Below are 19,915 nucleotides of genomic sequence, written 5' to 3'. Positions count from 1 at the left end.
TGATTAGTGACAGGAAAAGCTTTCAAAATGGTGGAGAGACCTGCAACAATGTATGGTGTGGAGACAGTGGCACTGACAAAAAGACAAGAGGCAGCTGAATGTGTTAACATTTTCACTAGGAGTGACCAGGATGGACAAGATTAGGAATGAATACATTAGAGGAACAGAGGTGTGTGAGGACATGGGCAGAGGAAGGATCGTGGCTCAAGAGTTAGGAGTTCACCTTGTAATCGGAAGGTTGCCGGTTCGAGCCCCGGCTTGGACAGTCTCGGTCGTTGTGTCCTTGGGCAAGACACTTCACCCGTTGCCTACTGGTGGTGGTCAGAGTGTCCGGCAGCCTCGCCTCTGTCAGTGCGCCCCAGGGTGGCTGTGGCTACAATGTAGCTTGCCATCACCAGTGTGTGAATGTGTGTGTGAATGGGTGGATGACTGGATATGTAAAGCGCTTTGGGGTCCTTAGGGACTAGTAAAGCGCTATATAAATACAGGCCATTTACCATATATATTAGACAAAGGATATTGTAGACCACGGTGCCAGGCAGGAGGAAAAGAGGAAGCCCACAGAGGACATTCATGAATGTAGTTAAGAAGGACATGCAGAGGGTTGGTGTGACAGGATGCTAGGGATAGGGGGAGATGGAGGCAGCGATCCTTTGTGGCCACTCCTTTATTAGGAGCAGCTGAAAAAAGCAGAAGGAGAGAAAAAAACAGAGTAAATGAAGAAGTAAAGTGAAGAAGTAATGCCTTGTTAAATCACAAATTCACTGTAATTAACTAAATTTTTTTGGAATGCGTGATGTAATTGATAGAGCCATGAATTCTAATCTCCTCCAGAATATCCGAAAGGATAATCTCCGGCCATTAGTTTGTGCCCTGAAGCTTAAGATCACTCAGAATACGCAACAGGACAATGACCTGAAGCATACTTGAAAGTCCATCAGCAAGTCTGAATGATTCAAAAAACAGAATGAAAGTTCTGGAGTGATTTAGTCAAAGTCTTTACTTTGATTAAGATCCTTTGGTACGACATTAGACAGGCTGCGTATGCTGGAAAACCCTCCAGTCTGGCTGAATTTACATTTCTGCAAAGACGAGTAGGCCAAAATTCCTCTACAGCGATGTGAAAGACTCACTGCCAGTTATTGATGGCAGTTCTTACTGCCAAGAATAGCACAACTAGTTGTTAAGTTTGGAGGGCAATTACTCTTTCACACAAGGGATCGTTTATTTTATCTTAACAATTTAAATTATTATTTAAAAACTGTATTTAGTATTTACTCTGGTTATCTTTGTGTAGTATTAAAATTTGTTTATTGGCAAAATCAAAGAAATCATGAAGGAGGCAAATACTTCTTCACAGCCCTCAAAAGCCATGGTGATGTGCTGCAGACCATTTTCTATCCCTTGTCCCATCTGTCCCATGTTTATAAAAGTAAATGTAAGAAACATGCGGCTAAAAAAGAAGATGTGCTGATCTTTAAATGCAAACCCACAGATGATGATCAGACAGATTAGCAGTTGAAATAATAGCTTTAACAGTAATCAGGATGGAAAAGGGAATATGCAAGTGTGCAAAGACTATAACATAAGACTACAAAAACACACTTTTAGCTTTAAGTCTGGAAATGCAAATACAAGACATGATCAATGCCAGACCCTTACCCACAGTTTGCACGTATTTAACTACTAAATGTCAAAATCTGAGACCATCCCACCTTGGATTTCTTACTTCTTGTTTGTAGGAATCTGGTGACCCTGCTCAACCATACTTATGTTACCTTTTATATCTTAAAAAATACTAAAGGAACAACTGCAAGTTCTGCTGATATTATAAACATCACACAGTCTCAGTCCTTTGTTTTGTCATGTTTTTATAGGGTTATAGGTATTTCTCGCTTATCTTTGTCTTTTTCTTCTCATGGAAGATCGGCAGCGATGAAGGACTTTACTCGGTTTTAATGCGCATGATGGATTAGGTGCGAAATATTCAGCTCAGCAATGAACGGGAATGAATGTGAAAAATGTGCAGCTAACAGATCTGTCACCTCCACTGATATGTGGAAAAGGTTAATCGCAAACTGTCTGGGTTCATCCTTCTCTTCTTGCTGCACAAATGAAGTCATGAGCCAGGGCTTCATGAAAAGGGCAAAGGCAAGTGTTTTCAGACACATGCTGTATATGGTGCAGTCTGAGACTGAACAGACACCCACTGTTTGTTTCAACTTTGTCCGCTGGGCTTTGGTTACACAGGATAAAAGCTTCCTTAAAGAGCCACTGAATGTATTTCACACATAAAGGTCTGTTTGCTGCACTTCTGGAAGAGAAGACCACCCATACTTGAAAAATAGGTGTGTAATGCCATCTACACCTTTGGTAAGGTGATACTACGATCAGATTACAAAGTAAAAGGAGGTTTGAAAGATGGGGGACAGTTAAGCTGTAATTAGGGGTGCTGTGAAGTTGCGGTGAGGGAGTCCAGGGTGGAAACTATAGATTACAAAATAGGATATTTCAATTGCTGCTATGAAAGCACACTTTCTTATATTGCAAACACTGCCTGGCTTCTTGTCAGCTTCCCTCACACTGGCACACATTCAGCAGATAACTGAAAGCTTCTCAGTGCAGAGAAGATTTTTTTTGTGATTTTTAGCATCTTCAAGGACACGCAGACACAATTCAGACATTGTTTTTTCTCTGTGGCTGACGGTCTGCAATGAAGGACTCTTGTTTTTATCTCTACAGCTCATCTCAAGGACGTTAGATAAACGTCAGCTCAGACGGCCCACAGTTCCCACTCCTTTCCTTTTCTTTCTGTTGCTAACTTTCTTTTTAGGGAGGGCCACCGCCTAACGCTATTAGCATGACTTTTTGGCTCCCAGTGTTCTCTTAAACTATCACTAGAAGAATCAAACGCAGAGCAGTCAAAATGCTTACAAGTCAAATCTGCCTGATAGCACTTTGGCATAGAAAGCTCACATCCTAATTCAGAGTGACCTCTTACAAGGCCGGAGCCTCTTAACTGAGTTATCTCTCACCTCTGAGGGAGTAATTGAATGGAGAACAATCAATGAGGTTATCCATAAACGCAATCATCTGGCAGCACTGGCCGTTTAAAGCACTTCAACAGTTGAGTGTCATCTCTTACTGGTGGGAGGAAGGGCTGTATCAGCTGATGTATGGAGCTACAACAGGAGGTTGTCATTGACCAGTTTGAGATCCTCAAATACGATTTGTCATCATTCTCCTCAAACTGATGCTAATTGTGTTTTCTATCCATTTATTTACCTCTGGAGGTCAACCAAAATGGGCTTGGACTACAGGCTGTCTTTTGTTAATTTGACTATACAGACAATACATGTCGTCTCTCCTTAATACCAGCTCAATATGACCTCTATTGAAGAATCAATTCTGGTAGGATCATTTGTGCTGAGAGTTGGAAAAGCCCAGAACTGGCAGACATGTTTTTCAAAGTGTGATGGATAGATCATACAGAAAAAGGAACTGCAGAACAACATATAGGCAGTGATAGTGAGGGCTACAAGTGTCCTGTACAGTCAGCTTTTTGTTGTGTCATTATCATCGGGGTCCTGGACTGACAACAGAAAATATGACGGTAGACAACAACAATGACATGGAATCACCCGAGGCACGGAGTGACAGGATAAATCAGAGAGAAGAAATCAGATGTGGGGAGAACAATGTCCAAGAGAGTGGGTAAAAAGATTGATCACACAGACTCGTCTTTATGTAATCTGACAGAAGTCAATCCACAGAAGAAGAATGGAGCGTAGAGAGACAAGAGAAGAAGCACTGGTTAAAAGGCAGCAACAAGGTTACAGCAGATTAAATATGAACAAAACAGGCCATACAAGCAAGAGAGCTGAATCAACGAATTACTTGGCAGACTTCAGCATCATCTTAAACTAACGTGGTGACATGGAGCGCCTCATACGCCATCTCCATCACTGCAGCCTAGAGCCTTTACTGTCATATCCTGTGAGCCATGTTTCATGAATTCACATCAGCACTGCTGTTTGTGCCAGAGGAACCCTGCTTCCATTGATGTCACTTTGTTTTCTTATTAATCTGTGTTGGCTTAAATAATTGGGATAATGTAAGGACTTGCCAAAGTCACATTCACACTGGAGGGCACTCCTGAGCTGATTTAACAGCGACACAATAACTTGGCGCCATCTTCTGGTGAAAAGGTGCCTTTTCATATGTGATCCTGGGAACCTGCCCTTGACAAGAAAAAGTCAAATCACCCCTTTTTCACAGAGCCGAGGTGTTAGCATTTAGCCCTTGCTTGTTTCTGAAGAAGTAAAAATTTCTTTAGGCTGGGACACATCATTTAAATTATACTATTTAAACTTCTAAAAGTTTCATTTCAAAAATTCTTAATCATTTCTTTTAGTTTTGCAGGCAAAAAATGACTCATGGATTTTCATTGTCTGTACAGTATTTCTCAAATTGACTGTAAAAGATGTGTAGTTCATAGTATAGTAGCATATAGTAACAACCTCAGTAAGGATTTAATGCGCTACGAGTTAAATCCAATACAACAGTATTGTTTGATGTTGTCTGTAAAAAGCTGAGTGAATGTGCCACAAACACACACTTGGGTTTACAGGAGTTTCTTTTGATTCAGAAAGTTTCTAAACACTAATTAACCCAACAGCCTTTAAACTGGATAAACATGTTATCCAAATAGTGCTTTTATTATAAAGATGTCCCAGAAACTTTGCTGTTTAACTGTTTTCTTTTTCTCATTTTCACACACAACAACGAATCAAATAATTTTTTAGCATTTCATCTCTGTGTCTTGTGCTTCTGCTACAAAAGTGGTATTATTCTTTCCTCCTCTTGCGCCTCATGATAAATAAACATATCATCTCCTTTGAGAAGGAAGATTAGATCTCCTGTGCCTCTGAGATGCTCACCGTTTCCTCCCCCACATCACTCCCTCATCTTTTAATTTCGGCAACACAGCTTTGACGTCATCTCTCCCTAAATATAAACTTCAAACCAACAACATCAACAAGTAACAATTACAGACTCGTACCACCCCAAAGTAAAACCAGACTTTACTGTTTTGGTTGCTAAAAAAAAAGGAAAAGGAAAATAAAATCTTCTCTTAGTAAATGCAATCTTGACTTAATCTAAATTCACTATTTTCAAGAAATTGAGTTTTTCTCACAGCATAATTTAATTTTGAAATGTATCCTTATTTGGGAACAGCTGTGGACAAAACAGTCTTTTGTTAAAGTATTTTTCTTGGCTTGATGCTCTCTTCCAACGAGGATCCAAATTATAAAGTCCAAGTTCAACTGATCAGGCACAACCTTACGACCATGTGCTTATTTTGCATTATCCTGTTGAAAGAGGCCACAGCCATCAGAGAATACCATTTCCATGAAAGGGTGTACATGGTCTGCAACACAGAGGTTAGGTAGGTGGTGCGTGTCAAAGTAACATCCACATGGATGCAAGGATCCAAGGCTTCCCAACAAAGCATCTTGCCTTCTTCCCGTAGTGCATTCTGGTTTTCCTGTCTGTTGAGTGAGACAACTTTTAATAGATTCTCACCACTGCAGACCGGGAACAACACACAAAAGCTTTGGTTTTGAAGATGCTCTATATAATCAGAAATTTTAACTTACATGTGGCAACAAGATGTTCCTTTTTTCTCCATAAAACACTATCCGGTTCAGTTCCTTTAAATTTGTATAGTGCCAAGTCACAAATGTTCCCCTTTATAAACTGTAACATAAAGATCCTACATAATTAGAGATAAACACGAATCTGATCATCCTCTATAAGCAAGCAGTTGGTGACAGTGGGGAGGAAAAATCCCTTTTAACTGGAAGAGGCTTCAGAGACTGCTACAACTATTAGCAGCTATAAAATAAACTTTTAGGTTTAGATTTTAGTTTAGAATTTTATTAATATTTTAGTTAATAATTTTGAATATCAGTGGTCAGCTGATTATAATGTTTAAATCATTTTCATTTTTACATCTACGTATTAAATAGGAATGGTTCTTTAGAGGAACTGGAGTCTAATAATCTTTAGTACAAACACTTGTGTACTTAACCTCCCTCCTCCTGTTTTTGGTTAGGGCTAGGGATGGGTATTGATAAGATTTTCACGATTCCGATTCCAATTTCGATTCTGTTTAACGATTTGATTCTTTATCGATTCTCTTATCTATTCTTTTTAAAAAAAAGGTGAACACTAAGGTCGAATAGCTTAGAACTTTGTTTTATATCTTCTCTTTGAACAAGATAGAAATTTAGGAGTAACATGGCCTTACAAACCCAACAGTGAGATCTTAAGAGATCCACAGCCTACGGCTCTTCAATGGAGCGTCACAGGGTCCCCAGGAAAAAACATTGTAAATGTAAAATAATAAAATAAATATTCTTCTGTAGCAATAACAAAGTATAACATAAATTATTCTGTAGCAATTACATAAGAATATCCAGTAATGTCCCTGCCTACAATTAAACACATTCACTTCCTGAAAATCGGGGGCATCTGCTGTGGCAAATAGGTGCAAGCCTTTTACCATAAACGTAGTCACTGCTCGGTGACATTCGTCTATCCTGGCCTGAAAGGAGACGCTACCGGTAGACTGCAGTGAGAACTGCCAGCATCTGAGCCAGCCAGACTCTGTCTGTCTGTCTCATCATGGTCACCTAAATGCACAGTAATGGCAGGTTTTGTAATAAGGCAGATCGCGCTAACATAATATGCACTGTTAGTTGATTATTTACCTGCCGCATTAACGGCAGAGGACGTACAAACGTCACCGCTGCTGCTGGGTTGAGATTCACGAGTCCGGAGCGGAATTAAAAACATGACATTCATTTAAGGTCATCGCGTGTTTTGTGAGCAAATGCTTTTGCATATTCGTAGTGTTTCCTCCCTTAAATGAAATATCTACTTTTCAAGTATTGCAAGTTGCCCTGTTTCTCAACAAGAACCGGGTTTCAATACCCATATTTCACTTTAATCCCTAACCGGTTTGTTTGACAAGCCTTTCCTCAAAAGCCTTAAACTTCAGCTTGGTTTTGATTCTTTTCTTGAACTTAACTTAAAAATCAAACCAGTCGTTAAATTCATCTTGTCAGTCAAGACTTCTACCTAAATTTAAAGCATGGGTTTCTATCAATGACCTTGAGGAGATCGTTCATGGTTTCATCACATCCTGACTAGGAAAAGGCAATTTGTTGAACTAAGAAAAACACTAACACTGATATCATGATTGCAGTTGCTGACTGGTATAGAAACCCCAACTGAAACTATACTTCTTCTCAAAGGCCATTTCAGCTTAAGATGAATTATAACTGTGTTATTTTCTCCAGTATATTTTTTATACTGTAAAAAGATTTGCTGTGCTCAAGCTCTGTGGTGTTTTTGCATGTGCTGTTATAAATTAGAACTCATCTTTACGGGGTGTTGATTTTGTGTCACAGATATAAACCAGACAACAAAAACACATTGTCAGGTAATGGCTTTATATTCCTGTTAATATGATACATTACACGCATAATAGAACTTTTGATGTAATGAATATACAACAAACCGCAAAATCGAAAAACAAGACCTTTTCTTTCCCCCCCATTGTTGTAATATAAGCATGGTTGTCTAAAAATCGCAATATTGAAGTGATCTGTGGTTGAGTAACACACATAAAAATATCACAAGTCAAGTTTTTCATCCAGTATAACTTCTCTGTATAGAGCATTTAGTTATTGCACCAAATCTATTTTAGTTTTACAGGTACACAGATTTAAAGTAAACTAATGTTTTTACAGTCTTAAACCATGATCTCTACAATTACAGTACGATACAGAGGAACACCCACAGCATATTTGTAACACAGCATTGGATAAGAATTAGGTTTAGAGCTCAGTGAATTTCAGAGTCAGACTCATGACATCTATAAAAGTTCACAAGTAAAATTTGTTTGGTTGAAATTCAACAGTACAAAATAAACAAATGCTGCTATATGATGTTGCTCGTTTAAGTCTCCCTTCCCTGAGAAATAAAAAAAAACACCCCTTAAAGTAAATTTCCAGCACTTACACAACAATTTGTCATTTGTTAAGGCTAAAAAAATGTCACCAGTTTTACACACTACTTTACCGTTTTACTTCTTTTCATTAGCACCCACTTTTCCCTTTACAAACATGGACTTTATTCAACCAGGAAACAGAACTCTTGAGTATCAAATTCATCTTGGTAAAGACAGACAGCATTAACCTAACATAGTTCAATATTAGCTTTTCTAAAGCTGAAACCAGTCTCACAAGGGATTCAAGACTTAACAGATGTAAAGTATTGCTTCAAACAAAAAATGAAGAAAAGAATACCCTTCAATGCATTAATTAACTCTTCATAATCAATACCAAACAATACTAAGTATATATTTTTCCCCTGTTGCAAGTTTAGTGAGGAAGAAATGAATTTACATGCTGATTTATGCAGATATACTGAAAATCATCAACTGGGAAAGCATTCAAATAGAAAGAAGAACTTCTTTATCCTGACCCAAAATGAAAACATCTTATCAGTAAAAATAATCACTAGAAGTTTTTAATATGGTATGATTCCATTACATTAACCCTTCTAAAATTGGTAGTGTGCATTTGGCTTTTTTCCATTGTTTCAGAGGGACAGGGAATAACGTTAGACCGACCGGCAGCTGTGTGTCTATGGCATGCCTGGTGTAAATTACTGTTGTGCAATCAAGCCCAGATTAAGTATCAGTAATGGGAGGTGGGGAGTGCACAGGTACTGGCGTATGTCATCTTATCTCTTATCTTTTCTGACCTTGTCCTTGGCCAACATGGTCATATGTCCCAGAAAGTTTCATAACACCTGGCCCTACTTATGTGGACGTAGATGGAGTTTTTTTAAAGGAAGCGTGACAAAAGAGAAAAAGTTTAAATCTCCCCATGAATGAAATCTCATACAGTTAAGAGGAGAAGCAAACCATCAGAGTTCGCATTGCTCAAAAATGTAAACTGCACGTGTACTGAAGGGGATGGTTGCTTCATAAACGGCAACTTCAGAGCACGCATGACAATTTGGTTACGATGTTCTCTCCCATTTATCAGACTTGATAAGGAGAACAAAGTGCATAATGAATACTGCATATCTATTATTGATCAAATATCCTTGCTATTGCTGGCTAACTGAATTTTAATACCACGCGATTTACAATGCGGCATACATGTTTAATACCAGAGTCATTGGGATGAAATAGCCTTTTGCATGAGGCTAGAATTACAGCAGTTTAAGTGTCTTGTCAAACATTATATTTAAAAACCATTAGCACTATGAGTTAACCATTTACTGGCTAGCTTATCGTAGCATAGAGAGTGGAAACAAGGGGAAACACCTGGCCTGGTACAAAAAGGAATCTTCTATTTAGAACCTCTTACTACCACATTTGATCATTTTCAATTAAGATTTCACAAAGTTGAAGAATAAAAATAAAATAAATCCTACATCTGTAGGATGGTCTGGTTGTTGCTCGGCTAAAATCATGCATAACCTGCCTGCCAAGTGGACTAGTGTTGGCGCACCTTTATTGCACTTGTTCCCCTCTTACAGACCTTCTTTCACAAGTACAGGCATGCAGTTCTCATTTCTCCTCCACTATTTTCTTCAGGCAGTCTACTATGTCTTTGCCACTGACCCAAGGTTCAATGTTTGTTTTGAACTTGGCAGACTGCTGAAACTCCTTTAGCAGCCTGTGCATTGGAAAGTCTTTCCTGGGGAAAGCCGTGTCCCGGGGCCCCAAAGCCAGACAAGGGCAGGCGTCATTGGCCCCATCTCCAATATAGAAGACCCTCTGAAAGGGAACGCCGCCACGCTCCTTCTGCCGCTCCGCCAAATACTCCCGAAGGATCACCTGCTTGCACATGTTATCAGGACAACGGGGGCATGAGTGCGAGTGGAAAGAGAGGAGCACAAGCTGACCAGCCGCATTAAAACTGGATGGGTTTGTGAAAATCTTTCTGAAAAGGTCACGCACCCCAGCATGCCTAAGCCAGGTTTCAATAAAATACATGTTGGCATCGGAGACCACCACAAGCTCAAAGTCCTGCTGGTGGCTCTGCAGATACTGGAAGAGATTCATGAGGCCTTGATTTGGTGGGATCTTCTCCACTGCTGAATGGATGGAGTCTTTAGAGACGCCCTGCTCAGCCATGTAGGCCAAAATCTTCTGCGTATTTTCATTATACTGCCCCTCCCTGTAACTGTTTTTCAGCCAAGCAGGGAGCTCTTTGTCTGGCAGAGTACGCACCAAAGCATCGTCGCTGCTTTCGCAAATGATGGTCTCGTCGAAGTCAAACAACACCAAAAAGCGTTGATCCTGTGGTGCGGCAGGCGTTAAAGGAGCTGTCATCTTTGGTGAGTGATTTCTTTCTGGGGGGGGGAAAAAAAGCAGAGGTGGAAGGAATGAAACAGAGAGCCCTTTTTTTCTCACCGTCAAGGACAGCAGACTCTGAAGCACACTGTTTTATAGCATCCTGGTGTAAAACTTTAATGGCGAGAAGCCAAAAAAGCCATCAATCAGAGTTTAAATCACAGAGAGTTCAGGGTTAAATTAAACTGAAGCACCAGAGGAAAACAACAACATGCATTAAGACTCTTAATGAGGCTATGAGCTGAAGGGGAAATGTGTGTTTACAAGAGTAAAGGAAGGGAGTTTAAATGAAACAAAAGTACCTCATAAACAGGATGTTCATTACAATTAATGAAAGAAATGAAAAAAACAACAACAACCCCAAAGAAGGGCAAATTGTTAAACTCTTTATCTAAATCTCTTTCCACACAAACATGCCTTCAGTCCTTTTTAAAATCATTTATTTAAACTTAGAGGCCACATCTTCCAGCAGTGCCAGTCTCTTGTTTACATAGCTGATATATAGCACAAGGCTTCCCCTTTTACAGGCCTGTTGTAACTCCAGCGAAGAGAGGGCTGATTATGTCACAGACGTTTGGTGGGATGTTAAATCTACTGGAGTAGTTACTGTGAAATGTAGACGTTTTTATGAAAAGAGCTATGATTCCTCTGAATTGAAGATGAACAGGAGTGTATATTTTGAAAAATGTAAAGCTTTAACAATTTTTTCCCCTGTAACCTCCTTTTAGTTTTCATGCCAAGTTTTAAAACTTGACATAAATATGTCATATTTGCAGATATGGCAATTAATCTTTAGACACCTCATAGCAGAAACGAAAAGCAAAGGTGCTAACAGTGGGATGCATTCCACTTGTCGGGCGTGTGTGTGTGAAATGAGCCATTATTAAATTCACGTGAGCATTTTCCCGCCAAGGTAGGAAACATTAAAAGTGGCAGATCAGAGAAAAGAAATGATTTGATAAGAGATGTCACATGTCATCTGCATCACTACAGAAAACAAAACAAAACAAAATCAAAATTATAAAAGAAAATTGTAAAATAATCAATGCCAGTGTTTCTGACACTTTTGGATGAGTAAACATTGACCCAGGAACATAATTGGTGTTCCTGGAAACCAACATAACAGGAGTGTGATGGATAACGAATACGCCCTAGAAGGCCAGGCTGATTTTACAAGCATGTTATTAACCCAGTACTGCAATCTAGCTGTACCTGTGACTGCGACAGAGGGTATTGGGTGCATACAGAAAGTAAAACAACAAGACCTGACTTGATCGATTGTTAATATTTGCACAACATTCGTAACATGTTATGCAGGCTGCCTCCAGGAACTAAAAATGACATGCAACCTACAGCTTTGGTGCACACATGTGCCAAGTGAGCACAAGCCTGATCTCCCCAGCAGCCACTGCGTTATTAATAGCACACATTTACACACTAAGCTATCTAATTTTAACCCCGGCGAACTATTTCTGTATGAGAGGTTACCTCTGAAAGTCATAAGCCGGTCATTGCATGAACGGAGCAGAATAAAAGGCTGATGTAACTATTTAAATGTGACACACGTTAAAAATAAAAGAAGAAGAAAAATAACACAGAGAGGAAAACGGCCTACCGGTGGAGGGCATATATAAGCGGGGATGGTCGGCTAGGTGTCCGGCTCCCAGATCCGCATCCCAGTGACGCGGTAAGATTTTTTAAAGGAGACTCCACAGCGGATCGAGGGTATTCCCATTTAAAGCCGTTGCGTCAAGCAAGCCGACGTAAACACGTGATTTCCGCCATGACCTTCCAAAGTAAAAGCTTCAGCGAGTAGCTTAAGTGTACTTGGTGAACCTATATTAAATGTATGGTACACTGTTACGGTTATGTAAACAAATACGACAGAAAGTGATACCATGCCGAATGTGCCCAGGTATTACTTTTTTGTCCTCTACAAAGTTTAAGATGAACTAAAATTGTACATTTTTGCAAATACAACAGTTATTATAAACGTACTAGTAGCTTAAATCTCATGTGTGGTGAATCTACTGAAAATTGTCCCATTTTATCTCATCCAAGTACTTCATAATACATTCTTACTTTAAAACATGAAACGCAACCTTTAAACAGACAGGACATTATATAAAATTGTGAAATGTCTGTGTAGGTTCTCAGTAATCCAGGTCATAGTAGTTGTAAGAGCCTCATCCCAATCCGATTTACTCCCTGTTAGACCTCTGCCTTACCATCACATATTTGAAATACAATAAGGGTTGTGTCACTCAAAGGTCAACATCTTTAAAGAAGAAGCTCAAATAAAGAAACACCTACTGGTTTATTCAAGATGACACTTGGTTAAAAATCAAAACACAAGAGGTAGAGGTTTCATGAACACATGAGCTGAGTGGATGAAAACATCAAGTTCACCAAAAAATAGATACCTATTTGATTCCCATTGGAGTGGGTATTGTAGGTCAAAGGGTAGGTCAGAGGCCTACCACCCACTGGAGCATAAACGTTCCCTATGAGGCTGAAAGGAAATAAAAGGAATACACATGTAAAGAAATCTCTTAAAACATATGATGGGATAGAGCAATATCTCAGAGGTTTCACCCCTCAGCTGTGATGATGTTAATGATCATTTTTCACACCTTGGCTCATGTGGCGACACACATGATCAATAGTGGGTTAATGACAAGTTCAGCACATGGAGTTATCTGAGCTTAAGAAGCTTTTAGGGGTCCTTTTGCTTTAAAATTCAATTCAATTTTCAATTCAGTTTTATTTATATAGCGCCAAATCAAAACAACAGTCGCCTCAAGGCACTTTATGTTGTAAGGTAGACCCTACAATAATACATACAGAGAAAAACTCAATCATACGATCCCCTATGATTGAGGCATTCTTAACAGTATAGCAGCTGTCCCCATGCTGTTTCTGGGTCTGGCCTTAGCACACCCTGTAACTGGACTCTGTACCTCGGTGTCGTAATTTACAGAGCTGGCCTACCGGGTTTAAAGTACATTTCAGTTTATACAACAGTACTATTAGCTGACCTACTAATAACTGACAAGTAAACTGATAAATAAACTGCTTTTTTTCCTTTTACTTTGCAGGTGACGTGTTGCAGGTCGGAAAAAACTCAAGCTGTCCCTTCGCCTGATGGTGGAAATATCCCTCTAAAAATATACAGAGGCATTCTTGTATCAGCAGCAGTCACGAGTATGAGATTGTTATATACAGCTAACAGCTAAGGGTTAAGAGGTTTGACGTTCATAAATCCTAAAAGATACATTGTCATTTTATTCCTCTGCATGTGTGTGAATGCTTCTTCTATAAGCCTAGATAAATTTTTGCCTACATCCAATTTGTCGTATGGCTACTAGAATAACTTGTAGTTTAAAACTATGTACATACAGTCATATGAAAAAGAAAGTTTTAATAGGACTTTATGAAAAAAAAGATTAACTTGTGTCTTTGGCAGCAGTAGCTTGTTATAAGCATTTTCTATATGACTTGCCCCGTTTTACAGCATTGCTTTAGGTCATTGAGATTTTCACACACTTGTTAAGGGTTTTTTAACGACCCTTCACTTGTTAAGGGTCTTTTAACGACCCTTCACAAGATTTCAGATGGGCTGAGATCTAGACTTTAATGGGCCATTCCATTGCAAATTTGCTTCTGTGCTTGGACTCATTGACATATGCATGCCCTATTTTAGGCCAAGCTTTAGCTGTGAGGTTGCCTCACATTTGACACTAGATTACTCAGCAGTTTCTCAACACCTTAATTACTTCTTAACACAGAATAACTGCTAGGATGCCTTCCAGTCAGGTTTTAGACAGAACCACAGCACCGAGACTGCTCTGACCAAAGTGTTTAATGACATATGTCTGAATACAGACAGTGGAAAAATGTCTGTTTTAGTTTTACTGGATTTCAGTGCAGCATTTGATACAGTTGACCACAACATATTACTCAAACGACTGGAGAACTGGGCAGGTCTTTCAGGAACTGTACTAAACTGGTTCAAAACATACTTAGAAAACAGGAAATACTTTGTATCAATGGGTAACTTCACATCTGAGCAGACAAGTATCACATGTGTAGTCCCCCAAGGTTCCATCTTGGGACCCCTTCTGTTTAACATTTACATGCTCCCACTGGCACAGATTATAAAGAACAACAAAATAAACTATCACAGCTATGAAGATGACACACAAATATATCACAATGTCACCAGGAGACCGAGGCCCTGTACAGGCTCTTGGTAAATGCATTGAGGAAATTAATGACTGGTTGTGTCGCAATTTTCTCCAGCTAAACAAAAACAAAACAGAAGTAATAGTCTTTGGAGCCAAAGAAAAATGATTACAGGTCACCAGAGAACTTCAATCTACACACCTAAAAACCACCAACCAGGCGAGAAATGTGGGTGTAGTGATGGATGCAGGCCTAAACTTATAAAAACACATCAAGACAATAACAAAGTCAGCTTACTATCACCTCAAGAATATTTCAAGGACAAAAGATCTGATGTCTCAACAGGACCTGGAAAAACTAGTCTATGCATTCATCTTTAGTAGGCTTGATTACTGTAACAGCATCTTTACAGGTCTACCTAAAAAACCAGTCAGACAACTACAGCTCATTCAGAACTCTGCTGCTCGAGTCCTCACTAAGACCAAAAAAGTGGACCACATCAGTCCAGCTCTGAGGTCTTTACACTGGCTGCCTGTCCGTCAGAGGATAGACTTTAAAGTTCTGATGCTGGCCTATAAAGCTCTGAATGGTTTAGGACCAAAATACACCTCCTGGATCCGGTTTTTTATCAGTTCCCAGAGTCAGAACCAGACACGGAGAAGCTGCATTCAGCTTTTATGCTCCATATATCTGGAACAAACTCCCAGAAAGCCTCAGATCAGCTGAAACACTCAGTTTATTTAAATCCAGGTTGAAGACTCACCTATTCTCAGCTGCATTTGAATAAAGCACCAAATCCACACTGTTTTACTTTTAAGCTTAGATTTCAAAACTTACATTTTAACTACTGATTTTATCTACTGTTCCTTTCTTTCCCCCCCATTTTAAATCATGCTTTTTATTTGTTTTTATTTTTTAAATGTCTCTGTAAAGCACTTTGAATCACCTTGCTGAACACCTTGAATTGTGCTATATAAATAAACTTGCCTTGCCTACTATAGATTAGGTGTTCCCTGTGCTTGACATTTGGTATGAGGTGTTGGAGGTGTGGTTTTTACCAAATATGGTTTTGTAGAGACAAATTTGCTGGAACCCCCACTCCTGGGAAAGTTGTGACATTTTTGTGGCGTTAACACAGCTGAATGCTGCAGAACAACAAACTGTCAAAACGTCTGCTTTTACAGACAAGGTGGTGATCGGTTAATAGCAGCGCTGACTGCTACTTACTTTCTCAATCCTGTTGATGTTATTTTCTGTCCTACTGTAGAATATCATTAATGCAATTTTAGTATTTGAGGTTTATATAAGTACCATTTATCTGAGAAATTTTTCTGTGAAATAATTTGATTAATTTTCATAGGTTTATCAAATTAGACTGTATATTACTGCTTACTTCAGTTTAAAAAAAATGTTTTAATTTATGCACATTTCCATAAGAATACGTGAGTTTCCTGTAAGTGTCATGTAGGCTAATGCCCAAAGAAGGGAGCTCTTTGAATATATTTTTTCAGCAACACAAAAATAAAGTTGCCAATAAATAATCTGTCAGTGTCATCCATGGTGGATGGTCATAGGCATATCCACTGGCTTCGTGGTGAGTAAATGAAGCTAAATCAAAGGTTACAACAGTATGCAGGACGAAGAGAAGCAAATATGTTTCTTCATATACTGTCCATCAGTTTCATGTTAAACCTACCAGGGATCAAAACATTACTGCAAATAAATTTCTTTCTGCTCTGTATTAATGTATGATGTGTCATAAATGAGCAATGATCTGTAAAAACAACACTATGATCTCTTACCATTAGCGAGCTGGAAACAGCGATCAGCCTCTGAAACGCTGCTCTTAAACATGTACATACAGCGACCCCTGCTGGTTGCCATATATACTTAAAAATCAAAATTCATCTTTGCGGTCAATTGATGGAAATAAAAAAAAACAGCAGCACAGTACGGAAGCTGTGATCAACTGTCGTGCAGGGCGGTTTCATCGTCAAACCTAGTGATTCAACAGCAGTCTACAGGTAGAGGTCATTATGGAGTCAACTCAGTCACAAGATGTGATAATCCTTTAATAATACAGACATGTTAGTGCCATATGAACATAGAAGACGTTTGTTTGAACTGTGTATACAAAGAAAAAAGAAACAGTAACACATTAAATAGTTTTGGAACAACACTGTCACACAAGCAATGGAAGTAATTACACTGCAAATTAGATGCTGATAGATATGAAACATGGTTTAGGATAATAATGATAATAATGACTTTCAATTGTTGAACTGAGATTTTTAATGAAGCCAGAATTTACAAAGAGCTTTTATTTATTTATTTATTTTAAACAGACAGGACCTCTTTGGATGTTGATGTATGAAGCATCTGTCAAACTAACGCAAATACACTTTAATTAGAGCCGTCTGTGCAAATTAGCATTTTTGTGGATGAATTCCTGTTTATTTCTTAATATGAAACATTTGATAACAAACGCTACAGTACAGCTTCTGAATAGGCAACATAGTGGAGAGCTGCAACTCTCAGTGAGCACTATAGGTGTCGTTCACTGCACGCACCAGTGTGTGTGAATGGGTGGATGACTGGATGTGTAAAGCGCTTTGGGGTCCTTAGGTACTAGTAAGGCGCTATACAAATACAGGCCATTTACCATTTTTAATTCTGCATCAGTTTATGCATAACCAACAATCACGGAGAACATGAGCGGACAGTTACTATTGATCAAAGCCTAAACACTGGCTCAAACCCGTTTGTGTCTCCAATCACATTCATTTTAGCAAAGCTGCTTGCAGAGAGGAATTAGAGGGCTAAAAGAAATCACTAAACTTGACTAATTTGTTTATTCAATGTTGCTATATCGCTAGGTGGTTAACATTCATCCGTCATGTAGGGACTGGGCTTGTGGGTTCAAAAATGATACAAGTGAACAAAGCCTGAAAGACTTCTACGTGAACCTCCGCTGGAAACATCACAGAATGACAAAGACTCCAGATCCCACTCAAAAATCCACATCACATCTTATTTCAAACTAGGAGAAGGAATGCTGGCCAAACTTAACAATACTAGTCCAAGTCGCCTAAAGAAATGTCACAAATGTAAATAACATAAAACACTGTCTGTGAAACTTTGTTACAAGTGCTCTACAGAAACCGGCTCTGCTGGAAAGGGAGGTGCAGTTTGAGAGTTAAGCTCTAGAGACAGAAAGACACAAAGCAGCACTGAGAGGGTGGAGAGAGGAATGTGAGGCGCTGGGATGGTGTGGACGGAGGGAAAACTCTTCCTCTTGTGCTCTGGATCCTCCGCTTCGAGCATTGAATTACACCCACATCTGGACAAAACATCTGCACTACTGAGCCCCAACGCCACTTATATAGGTCATCCATTCAAAGGAGCAGATATGCAAGCAATGACCAAAAGACAACATCAGCAACAACAGAAAAAAAAAGTATAAAATGCATCAATGCGGAGACAAGGAATTGCTAAGTAACACGCGCTGTAATCCTGTAAACTTTGATTGTAACGATGGCAGTGAAGGATTTAAGAACGCATCTAAAGCACAGAAGAAAACTGAGGAAAGAAACCTGCCTTGAAACGGTTCGCCAAACCGTTTCAGTGGGACATTCTTTGGAAGAAAACACAAGAGTGACTGCCAAGGCACGGAAGTCCCTCTAATTGTTATTCACAGTTGGCTTGACAGCAGTGGTGAAAGCTGGTTTCAGATTTGGCACAAATAAGTGAGGAAACTGCAAAAGCGACACAATAACACACCGACACAGGCTTTCCTTAAACAAAGATCTGTGTAACAACATTTGTCACTGCAGAGTAAGTGGGAGAAGAAAAAAAGGCATCTCATCATTACACACATTAGTAGGGCAATAATCACAAGTGTTATTCGTATTAAACAGGAAATAATTGATTATTGTTATTAATTCACATAATTATCAGGATTAATATACTTAAAAAAAAAACTATATTTAGGTGGAAGGTCTTTCTGCAGAACACATGAGCTGTTTGAACCCTCAAATGCATCCAGATAACATAATTATGGTCTTTTTTTTCCCAAAATTAATAACAAATGTTGAAAATTTGGAGGAAAGTGTAAAAGTGAATGATCAAAATCATAAATTACAAATACAAAATTCTTTTGTTAAATAAACTTGCCAATCTTAATGGAAATTCTTCTTTTAGGGTGATCACAAAATTCTCAGAACATGCAAGCACCCCACTTACTTTAAATTGAAACACTGTCCTTATTTAAGTTGAGTTTTTACCCTGAATAATACCCAAAATGACATACGCTGACACTGTATGATTGAAGATCATTTTCATGCATAATCCAGCCTGTGTGGAGTTAGATATGTAATTTTTGCCTGTGTAAAGACAGGCGATTGTAAAAACCAAACAACTGAGGTGCAAACTTTCCGCTTTGATTAAAGGGATTTGACAAATATTTTGGATGAATTGTTTAGAAATTAGACATTTTCAGAGCCTCAAAATTAATTTGACAACATAGCCAAGGTGAGAGCTGTTCACTTGTCATTAATGACAAATGAAGTGGACAGAATATCTGAAGTGTTGAATTTGTATTGTATAACTTTTCATTGTAATGTTAAATATGAACCTCAGAGAGATTAGGCTAGAAAAACAAAACCCACCAGTGAGGTAGCAAAACCCTTAGGAATGGTCAGATCAACAATCTGATAATTTCTAAAAATACGTGCTGACCAGGTAAAAAACACCAAAAGCCCGCTGAAGATTTCCCCCCCCCCCCCAATGATTTAACCCCCCCCCCCCCAAAAAAAACCCTACTTTGAACTACTGAAGTCAATAACACCCTTGAGGCAATCAAGGACTACAATCAAGGGATGGCTTCATTAATGGAAATGCAGAGGGTCTTACAACAAAGTGCAAACCTCTAGTTACACTCAAGGCAGCCATAGACTTTGCCAGAAAGCATCTAATAGCCTGCACGGTTCTGAAAACTGAGAAATATGGGGAAGGAACGGCTCATGATCCAAAAAATAAATAAATAAATAATAATGTCAAACATGAGACAACTTTGTCCCACTAGTGTATTTAAAAAAAACAAAAAAAAAAAAAAAAAAAACAACCCAAAGGTCCAAAAATGTTAATGTAAATTTTTGTTAAACCCCTTAAATTTATGCTGCAAGTTTGCACTTCAGTCGAGTGTTGATTGTTTGATTTAAAGTCCACCATGGTGATGTGCAGGGAAGAAAAAAAAAAAAAAAAAAAAAAAAAAAAATTTTTTATTAA

General features: G+C 38.8%; 1 protein-coding gene across 1 annotated transcript; it reads right to left on the bottom strand.

The window, feature by feature from the left end:
- Positions 1-7,499: 7,499 nt before the first annotated feature.
- LOC146568555 (putative phosphatase phospho1) lies at positions 7,500-12,180 on the bottom strand. Its single transcript, XM_085284649.1, has 2 exons — positions 12,060-12,180; positions 7,500-10,443 (listed from the first exon to the last, which is right to left on the bottom strand). The coding sequence occupies exons 1-2, from the start codon at positions 12,070-12,072 to the stop codon at positions 9,656-9,658; spliced, it is 801 nt and encodes a 266-aa protein (XP_085140775.1). The 5' UTR covers positions 12,073-12,180; the 3' UTR covers positions 7,500-9,655.
- Between the last annotated feature and the right edge of the window lie 7,735 nt (positions 12,181-19,915).

The sequence above is a fragment of the Mchenga conophoros genome, linkage group LG8 (assembly GCF_057382185.1).
Source record: "Mchenga conophoros isolate Kocher_MC1m ecotype Shallow Benthic linkage group LG8, M_conophoros_male_GT1.1, whole genome shotgun sequence".
NCBI lineage: Eukaryota > Metazoa > Chordata > Actinopteri > Cichliformes > Cichlidae > Mchenga > Mchenga conophoros.
Note: the sequence above shows the minus strand (reverse complement) of the source record. Positions and strands in the feature narration are given on the sequence as shown.